This window comes from Lolium rigidum, chromosome 6 (assembly GCF_022539505.1).
Source record: "Lolium rigidum isolate FL_2022 chromosome 6, APGP_CSIRO_Lrig_0.1, whole genome shotgun sequence".
NCBI lineage: Eukaryota > Viridiplantae > Streptophyta > Magnoliopsida > Poales > Poaceae > Lolium > Lolium rigidum.
The window spans coordinates 160,216,538-160,226,528 of NC_061513.1; the positions used below are offsets into that span (position 1 = coordinate 160,216,538).

General features: G+C 44.0%; 1 protein-coding gene across 1 annotated transcript; it reads left to right on the forward strand.

The window, feature by feature from the left end:
* The first annotated feature begins 4,856 nt into the window (after positions 1–4,856).
* LOC124659785 (calcium-dependent protein kinase 1) lies at positions 4,857–8,635 on the forward strand. Its single transcript, XM_047197597.1, has 8 exons — positions 4,857–5,556; positions 6,133–6,276; positions 6,372–6,524; positions 6,841–6,956; positions 7,045–7,212; positions 7,569–7,696; positions 7,785–7,884; positions 8,314–8,635. The coding sequence occupies exons 1-8, from the start codon at positions 4,872–4,874 to the stop codon at positions 8,398–8,400; spliced, it is 1,581 nt and encodes a 526-aa protein (XP_047053553.1). The 5' UTR covers positions 4,857–4,871; the 3' UTR covers positions 8,401–8,635.
* Positions 8,636–9,991: the final 1,356 nt, after the last annotated feature.

A 9,991-nucleotide genomic window follows, 5' to 3' on the forward strand; every position in this document is an offset into this window, starting at 1 on the left:
ACTTGAGAGCGCTGCTCGATAGATAAGTATAACCTGTTAATTGTTCTCTGACCAAGAACGAAGTTTGCCATCACCAATTATGATTTCTTATGCACCTTTATTTGTGATTACCTTCTACTTGTTTCAAGTTGAATTATATGAGGAAGTTGTTTACTAGAATGTCTTGTGTGAATGAATATGATGCTTCTTGTCCGTATTTTATTTATCGACTCTTCACTCCATAAACATGTGGTCCTATTTACCGAGTTCAGTTTCGCTTGGGGACAAGCGGAGTCTAAGCTTGGGGGGAGTTGATACGTCCATTTTGCATCACTATTTTATATCATAATTTGCTGCTATTCATTGATATATTTCATATTTGGAGATGATACTTATGTTATTTCATCTATTTTGCATGTTTCATGATTATTGGAGGATCGCGCACCGGAGTCAGGATTCTGCTGGAAAAAGCGTCGTCAGAAGGCAATATTTCGGAAGATCAACAATTGACAGAAATTATACGAAAAATCCTATTTTTCCAGAAGACGAAGGGAGCCAGAAGGGGGAGCCGAGGAGGGCCGCCATGGGCCCACCTCATAGGCCGGCGCGGGCCCTGCCCTGGCCGCGCCGCCTTGTGGGGAGGGGGCCCACAGCCCCCTCTGGCCTCCTCTCCTTCGCGTACATCTTTGTCCCAAAAATCTAAGCTCCAGAAGATAGTCGCGAAGAGTCACAGCCGCCTCTGCGGGGCGGAAAACACCAGAGAGAAAAGAGCTCTCTGGCAGGCTGAAATCTGCCGGGGAAATTCCCTCCCGGAGGGGGAAATCGACGCCATCGTCACCGACATCGAGCTGGACATCATCTCCATCACCATCACCATCATCTTCATCATCATCACCGCCGTCTCCACCGCTGCACATCGTCACCGCTGTAACAATTTGGGTTGGATCTTGATTGTTTGATAGGGGAAACGCTCCGGTATTGATTTCTACTTGTTATTGATGCTATTGAGTGAGACCATTGAACCAAGGTTTATGTTCAGATTGTTATTCATCATCATATCACCTCTGATCATGTTCCATATGATGTCTCGTGAGTAGTTCGTTTAGTTCTTGAGGACATGGGTGAAGTCTAAATGTTAGTAGTGAATTATGGATGAGTAATATTCAATGTTATGATATTTAAGTTGTGGTGTTATTCTTCTAGTGGTGTCATGTGAACGTCGACTACATGATACTTCACCTTTATGGGCCTAGAGGAATACATCTTGTATTCGTTTGCCAATTGCGGGGTTGCCAGAGTGACAGAAACCTAAGCCCCCGTTGGTATATCGATGCAGGAGGGATAGCAGGATCTCAGAGTTTAAGGCTGTGGTTAGATTTATCTTAATTAATTTCTTGTAGTTGCGGATGCTTGCAAGGGGTATAATCACAAGTATGTATTAGTCCTAGGAAGGGTGGTGCATTAGCATAGGTTCACCCACACATCACTTATCAAAACAATGAAGATTAATCGGTTGTATGAAGCGAAAGCACTAGACTAAATTCCCGTGTGTCCTCAAGAACGTTTGGTCATTATAAGTAAACAAACCGGCTTGTCCTTTGTGCTAAAAAGGATTGGGCCACTCGCTGCAATTGTTACTCTCGCACTTTACTTACTCGTACTTTATTCAACTGCTACATCAAAACCCCATGAATACTTGTCTGTGAGAATTTACAGTGAATCCTTCATCGAAACTGCTTGTCAACACCTTCTGCTCCTCGTTGGGTTCGACACTCTTACTTATCGAAAATACTACGATACACCCCCTATACTTGTGGGTCATCAGGGACTCCAATTTAGTTGTGGAGATTCTTCATGGGAAAGGCCTTTGTGGCAATTTGTTGGGAGCCTCCAATTAAGTTGTGGAGATAGCCCCAAGCTTTGTGCGGGTTCAGTAACCTCCCTAAGGTTACATAGTGGATCGAAGACATCCCTCTTGGTGGGAATTCTCGAGGAGAATACGGTGGCCCTCGTGCATTTGGAGTGACTTGTCCTCCACACCGCTCCAACGGAGAGTAGCACTCGCAAGAGTGTGAACTTCGGGCTACATCGTCGTTCTCCGCGTGCCTCGGTTATCTCTATACCCGAGCTCTTTACTTATGCACTTTACCTTGTGATAGCCATCGTGCTTGAAGTTATATATATCTTGCTATCACATACTTGCTTGTATTTCTTAGCATAAGTTGTTGGTGCACATAGGTGAACCATAGTATATAGGCTTTGGGCTTGACAAAGTAATCGCTAGTTTTATTCCTCATTTGTTAAGCCCATCTCGTAAAAGTTTTAAACCGCCTATTCACCCCCCCCTCTAGGCGACATCCGTGTCCTTTCAGTTATGATCCAACTTGTATGCAAGAACATGTGTGGGGAGAAGTGTGTATCATATGCAATAGCATGGTGGTGGTGATTGAATAATGACAACAAATTCATGATCTACTATTTATATTTACCTTTCTTTTGCTGCCTCACTAGGGATAAAGTTAATACATGTGCTATGTTTGTCATGTGACATTGTGATAATCTTGTTTATTCAAGGTACCATATTTGGTATTCAAACATAATATCATATTACTTAAGACTATACTCTGTTGATTTTTAATTCATGATTGCTTGGAGTTTTCCCTTTCTTGAGGAGTATAAGAGGGATGTGTCGCATCATCTCTATGTTAGGACGTAATGCCTATATGAATACTTATCAAACACATGTTGAAGTTCCACCAATATTATGCCATTGATGAATTGTTAGTGTCCACTACAACTTAAAACGAGAGTAGACCGGTTAACCCATGAACACCGATCCATTTTAAATAACTAGAAACACCTTTCCAATACATTTACCTTGCTTTATATTTCTATTGTTGTTTAATCCGAAAATACCAAAAATACTATATCTACATACACACACAAAACCTAAATACCATTAGCCTTTACTTGGTTTTATTTTGTTTACTTAAGTTGTTTACACTTTACTTTATTCTATTTCTTACTTGTATTTCCTAGTACTAGTACGAAACCTTGTGCTTGACAACCACGTGGTGGAGTTGGGAACACAAGGAAAGAACTTTATTTTGCAGGTTGCTAGAAGAGGAGAAGGAAGAATTCAGCTTTTAAACGAATTCCCCAAGAGTTCGATATAAACTCTCGAGCCACCCTTGTGGGAAAAATACGCTTGCTACAACACTATACACTTGGAGTCTCAACGAATTGGTACACACATATTGTTGGCATCAGTGACAAAAAGAGAAGCATTGATTCTGTTTCAGTATCTGTACAGTTATATCCATCAAACCATTTCCCTATACCGCGAGAATCGTCGGTAAATAATGTGCCCTTATCCTCACTGCCATCATAAGCAATTCCCTCTACAAGGTCTTCAACTACTTTTATTGTCCAATTGGCAACATCACAGTGATGAAACCATATGACAAACCCACTCATATGGGCCATGTTGGTACCCATACTAAGAGCAAGTTTAATAGTATAGCCAGCTGTTGGCTATAAGCTATGTGCCATGTCATTTGTAGCTAACATAGAGCCAACATGTATAATAGTGAGCTATAATCATGTACTACTTTATCAATGGATGACCCACATTTCACTCTCACAAAGTGCCTAGGAGCACGTGCTAGAGCTGGCTCTTGCATGAGAGCCCACTCCTCTTCTCTCTCCTCCTCTCTCTCCTCCAACTAAGCATGAATATATTATTTTAACCCTTATAGCCAGCTGACTAGGACTTATTATACTTGCTCTAAGAAACTAACCACCATGGTGAAAACCAAGTGAGAAATAATCATTGCTTGTTCCTGCATCAACCACATGAACGCATTAAATATTTAGTCCCACTAATTCACCGTGTACACACGTAAAAAGTTGAATTATACTATCCTAGACCTACTGCCGAAACTATGCCTCAAACCCTAGCATTACAACATGCTGATTATGAGTATAAACTAAGATAAGCTCCATTTTTCGATGATTCAATCTGAAAAAGTTCATTTTCCTACACGCTATTCAAACCCCTGCAGTAGCCGTTGCGAAAAAATCACTCTATTTCACCTCTAAAATTACCTAAGAGAGATAGACTTCCTTGATAATTCTAGAAAAAATCAGAGCAAAAGAGATGCGATTGAGAAGATTTAGGGGTTTACCGTCGTCCCGTGGCACATCCCCTTCTGGCCGATGCACATGAGGCATATTTGTCATCTCCTATCAATGAAGTAGAGCCGCAACAGCTCCCCCTCCACCCGAACACCAATGATGGTCATCGACAACACTCTCTCGCTGTCGCATGTCATCGTGAATGAGCGCCTCTTCCTCTCACTCTCCTCCCCCTCAGCACGACATGATAGACAAGGGAAGCATGGACGTGGAGAAGGAAAAGAAAGAAATATGAGTATTAGAAGTGCTGTAGGTCGAAAGCGGTCTCGCTGCCAGGTGAGCCCCACATTGAAGTTTGCTAAAAACCAAAGTACAGTAATGTAGTATGTTTTTCCTCCTAAAAACGAAGAAAAGACGGAGCAAGGAGTGGCATGTAGTAGCACAGAGCGGTGACGGCGTCGTGGCGGACCAGATCATCGGTCGGGCACGAGCATCCCAGTTGGCCGCTGACTCAACCACCACGCGGACAAAGAACCTCGCCTCGCCGCGTTTACCACGAAACCGCCCGGTGCCCGGATCGGTCCCAAACACCGGACCGCACATCACGGCCTCCACCACGCGTTCACGCGGTCTTCCCTTCCCTACCCGGCCAAAAGAAAAAAAAACTCCTCCCACTGGGCTGCCTGCTCCTTCAAACCCCCCAACCTCGCCTCGACCTCGATCTCCCTTCGTCAAACCCATTCACAAACACCGCAATGGGCAACCGCACCTCGCGCCACCGCCGCGCCGCCGCCGAGCAGCCGCCGACGCCCCCGCCGCCCGCGCAGCCCAAGCCCCAGCCCAAGCAGGAGACGGCGCCGCCCCGCCCGCAGCCGACGACGGCGCCGCCCCCCTGCCCAGCCCCGGCGCCGGAGGCGGCGGGGCAGGCGATGGGCCGCGTCCTGGGGCGGCCGATGGAGGACGTGCGCGCGACCTACACCTTCGGCCGCGAGCTGGGGCGGGGCCAGTTCGGGGTCACCTACCTCGTCACGCACAAGGCCACGGGGCAGCGCTTCGCCTGCAAGTCCATCGCCACCCGGAAGCTCGTCCACCGCGACGACATCGAGGACGTGCAGCGGGAGGTGCAGATCATGCACCACCTCACGGGACACCGCAACATCGTCGAGCTGCGCGGCGCATACGAGGACCGCCACTCGGTCAACCTCATCATGGAGCTCTGCGAGGGCGGGGAGCTCTTCGACCGCATCATCGCCAGGGGACACTACTCCGAGCGGGCCGCCGCGGGGCTATGCCGCGAGATGGTCTCCGTCGTGCACAGCTGCCACTCCATGGGGGTATTCCACCGGGATCTCAAGCCCGAGAACTTTCTCTTCCTCAATAACAAGGAGGACTCGCCGCTCAAGGCCACTGACTTCGGCCTATCCGTATTCTTCAAGCATGGTGAGTAGTAGTGCATCGACCCGATTGGTTGGACTACTTGTCTGTGTCTGGATCAACTGTCACCGATTGTTCCCACGGTTGGTTGACCTGATGTAGAATTTGGTTTGACTTGGACCAATTTGCTGGGATTTCAAGTTGGGCACTGCTAAAATTAGAGCTAGACACCAATTGACTTATGCCTATGCTCTTATAGCTTTCATTCTGATTCTGTGCTATTCTTACTACGTACTATATATTGGGGGAATTGGGGGATCCACTGCTCCACCATCTAACTCCTAATACTTTGGCGCAGAAGAGGATATTGAAATGGCATTGTAGATTTGCATTCACTCTTAGGCTCTTCGCACATTGTTGCGTAGTTAACTGGAAAAAGGGGTAGCATACACATACATACCTGCAAAACATCCATCCACAGATATCAGAAATCACACCTAAACTTATCCAATGAAACCAAAGGTGCTTCACATGCAAACTGTTGAGTATTCTTGTTGTCCTAGCGCTAAGGGTGTTTTGCTGTTTATTCTTTCTGTTCATGGCATGCTCAAACTGAGTGAATACCTACCATGGATCTTACAGGGGAGCAGTTTAAGGATCTCGTTGGAAGTGCATATTATGTTGCTCCTGAGGTTTTGAAACGCCACTATGGAGCAGAAGCTGACATATGGAGTGCTGGGATTATTCTCTACATCCTTCTGTCCGGTGTTCCTCCTTTTTGGGCAGGTGAATTTGCTAATTCTCATTTCGGTTAGATTTTTGCCTTTCATTTATCCCCTAACATGTGTGTTCTATTTTCCTTTTGTAATCGTCCCTTCCAGACACTGAGGATGGCATATTTGAGGCTGTCTTGCTTGGCAACATAGATTTCTCATCTGACCCTTGGCCTTCAGTATCCAATGGTGCAAAAGATTTGGTGAAGAAGATGCTGCGGCAAGACCCCAAAGAGCGCTTGACTGCTGCGGAGATTTTGAGTAATTATTCAACTGCTTTTTTGTTTTTATCTTATAGCACACACATTCCATAATATGCTGCTCTTGTTGATAAAGAACTGCGCACTCCCATAGTAGATTAGTAGCAAGTGTAATTAGCCATTCGTCCTAGTTTATCCCATTTGTATTTTTGTGAACAAATGAATTAGTACCCCTAATAGTTTTGGTTGTAGTCCAGACATAAGTTTGTGAGTTTCTTCTTATTGTTGAAGATCTGTCTGCTTTCCGTTGGAACTGAATATTCATCTATGTACTGTTTGCACATGTAATTTCTCGATCTAATACTTTAAGCATTCAGATCACCCATGGATTAGAGAAGATGGAGAGGCCCCAGACAAGCCACTTGACATCACAGTTATCAGTAGAATGAAGCAGTTCAGGGCAATGAACAAACTCAAAAAAGTTGCATTGAAGGTGATTGCATGCTTTAGAATATTTACCTTGCCTGCGGAACTTGAGTTTCATTAAGTATTAGGTCTAATCTTTTCTTCTTTATAACCAGATCGTTGCAGAGAACTTGTCTGCAGAAGAAATTACTGGCTTGAAAGAAATGTTCAGATCCTTGGATACTGATAACAGTGGCACAATTACACTTGAAGAGCTAAGATCTGGTTTACCAAAACTTGGCACCAAAATTTCCGAGTCAGAAATTGCACAGTTAATGGAGGCGGTATGTTTGTACTCCATAGGCACATACACTTGGCTTCTTTACAGTCAATATTTTTCTACTGCGTATAAATTTCCTATGTCTAACCCAAACTAAAACCACTTCTTCGCTTCGGAAGTTCTGAAACAAGTATCCCTCTTAGAAGGAAAAAGAAGAACACATGGAATTTTACATACCTTTCTTTACTATGCTGTATCACTATCATGTAGAGTTGTAGACCACAAGATACCACTGAGTTTTCATTTGGAAGAGATTTAGGAAGAGCTTGACTGCAGCATTTAAAGTGCTTTGCAACTGTCCCGTAGTTCTAGTACAAGATAACTTTTCTCCTTATTTGTTAACCTAAATTACTCATACAGGCTGACGTTGATGGAAATGGGACCATTGATTATTCTGAGTTCGTGTCAGCCACAATGCACATGAATAGATTGGAGAAGGAAGACCACATACTGAAAGCATTTGAATATTTTGATAAGGACCACAGCGGGTAATTAAACTTCAAACTTAGAATGCACATTCTAATAATCATGACTGTGTTTGCATTTATTTTCTCATTGCTTAAATCTCTTTTGCAGATACATAACAGTAGATGAGTTGGAAGAAGCTCTGAAGAAGTATGACATGGGAGATGATAAAACAATCAAAGAAATCATCGCTGAAGTAGATACAGATAATGTAAGTATATCGTACAAACATCCGATCATTCCACACCAAACCCACTTGTTCAGAATGAAACGTTTGATATGTGTTTGCAGTGTGCACATGTTGACTTCGCCATCATATATTTTATTTGTTTTGCTTTTATCTATTTATATTAGTGATGTATACATGCACATTTAACTGAATTTCATGTGGATAAATTTAACAAGATGTGAATAGAAATGTGTGCACTATGCAATATACCTGGACCAGTTTGTTCACTAATTCTAGCGCTGCATCAGCATACTTATATCATCATTACTTCTGCTTGACTGACCTGCACGGAGAATGAAAATCATTACCAAATCCCATTTTACATTTTTAGAGTTACAACTTGAGCTAGCCAATGGATGCCTGACTCAGTTCATCACAGTGCTAATAATTTCCCTATTATTAATTATTCAGGATGGAAGAATCAACTACCAGGAGTTCGTTGCCATGATGAGAAACAACAGCCCTGAGATCGTTCCGAATCGGCGGCGCATGTTCTAATTGTCTTCTATAGTTATTATTTGAATACGCTTAAACATCTTCTTGGCCCCCATTATCTTCCAAGAAAACTTTTGAGGGATATGCTACTTCGATGCTATCATCCCTCATCTTTCGATTTGGAGTGTATTTCTTCGACCATATGATTTGTTCACCAAGAGTGTGTGATCATATATGCTTACTACATCTTGATCATTTATATCAGAACGGGCATGGTATAACAGTTTTTGATTGATTATATCGTGCAATGCCCATATTATTCTTGACAAACACAGCTCAAATGTGGTTATGAATTCTGCTGTCTAGCCAACTTCGCCTTTGTACTTCTTTCAGTAAGTTCTGAGGAAATAATAACAGCTGACTGAACGTCGCTTGAGATGGTTATGCGTTTGTCTCGCCTGAAACATCATTGGGAACTACTACCTCCGTCCCAAGTCCCAAGTAATAAGGCGCACGCACGCCGTATTCGAAGACAAACTACTTTGACCATAAAAATTGAGCAACAAAATCTTGGTTATATTATATGTAATTAGTATCGTTGGATTCGTATTGAAAAGTATTTTCTAATGATGTTAATTTTATACAAACAATCTATACTCCCTCCGGTTCATATTAATTGACTCTAATATGTATGTATCTAGACACATTTCAGATCTAGATACATCCATATTGGAGTCAATTAATATGAATCGGAGGGAGTATATTTTTTCGATAAAGAGAATATATTAATATAAAAAAGATACCAATTACACCCAGCCTCTGCAACAACGCACCACCCTAATGGCACTACGGATGCACACAGCCAAAAAAAGGAAAAAAAAACTAAGAAACAAAAGTCCCGCTACAGTATCTCGGGCCTAACAACAGCAATACATCCACCGCCAAGACAACACCTGAAATACAGACTCTCCGAAAAACGACGCTTCCAAGAAGGGAACAGTGCTCAAACACCGTCGTCGCCCGATCAACGATCTTAGGTTTTCACCCTAAAGATAGTCCCCGCTCTCAAAACAATGCCTCCAACAAGGTCATTGTCAGGCACAACCAGTTAAGGCCAGACCTTGGGTTTCACCACGAAAGGTAGGACTCCGAACTTCACTGTGTTGTCGCCTCCACTTTCATACCGCTGCTGTGAAGCCCGGAACACCAAGCAAGTCCCTCAATAGCGCGGAGACTTGAACCTCCCTTAGCTAGTCCTCCCCTCCGGCCTTCATGAACTTCTCTTCTTCCGACTTTCATCATGGATCCATAGTCACTTGATGTCAACACAGAAAAAGAACTTCGCGCCGCTCCCTCCAGAACCAATCGGTCGGAATAAAAGCATGGGTGCGCACGACCGAATACCACCGATCCAGCAAACTCCAGGCAAAAAGCACTGTTACATTCGCCGATGGAACCTTCCGGAACTCAACACTCCGGCCAGATCACGAGTCCAGGCCTCCGGTAGGTCTTCCTCTTCACGCAAGAGAGACCCTAGGACCACCGCCTTTATTCAGGTCGGACCCCCACATCGGCGACCATCCCGGGCTGGCCACTCCAACCCTCCACCGGCGACACCGTCGCCGGCTTCCATGCTTCTCCATCTCGCTGCCAG

Coding starts and splice junctions, on each gene's coding strand:
- LOC124659785 (XM_047197597.1), top strand. CDS start 4,872: ATGGGCAACCGCACCTCGCGCCACCGCCGCGCCGCCGCCGAGCAGCCG. Junction 6,277..6,371: donor TGTTCCTCCTTTTTGGGCAG/GTGAATTTGCTA, acceptor CGTCCCTTCCAG/ACACTGAGGATGGCATATTT. Junction 7,885..8,313: donor CTGAAGTAGATACAGATAAT/GTAAGTATATCG, acceptor TTAATTATTCAG/GATGGAAGAATCAACTACCA.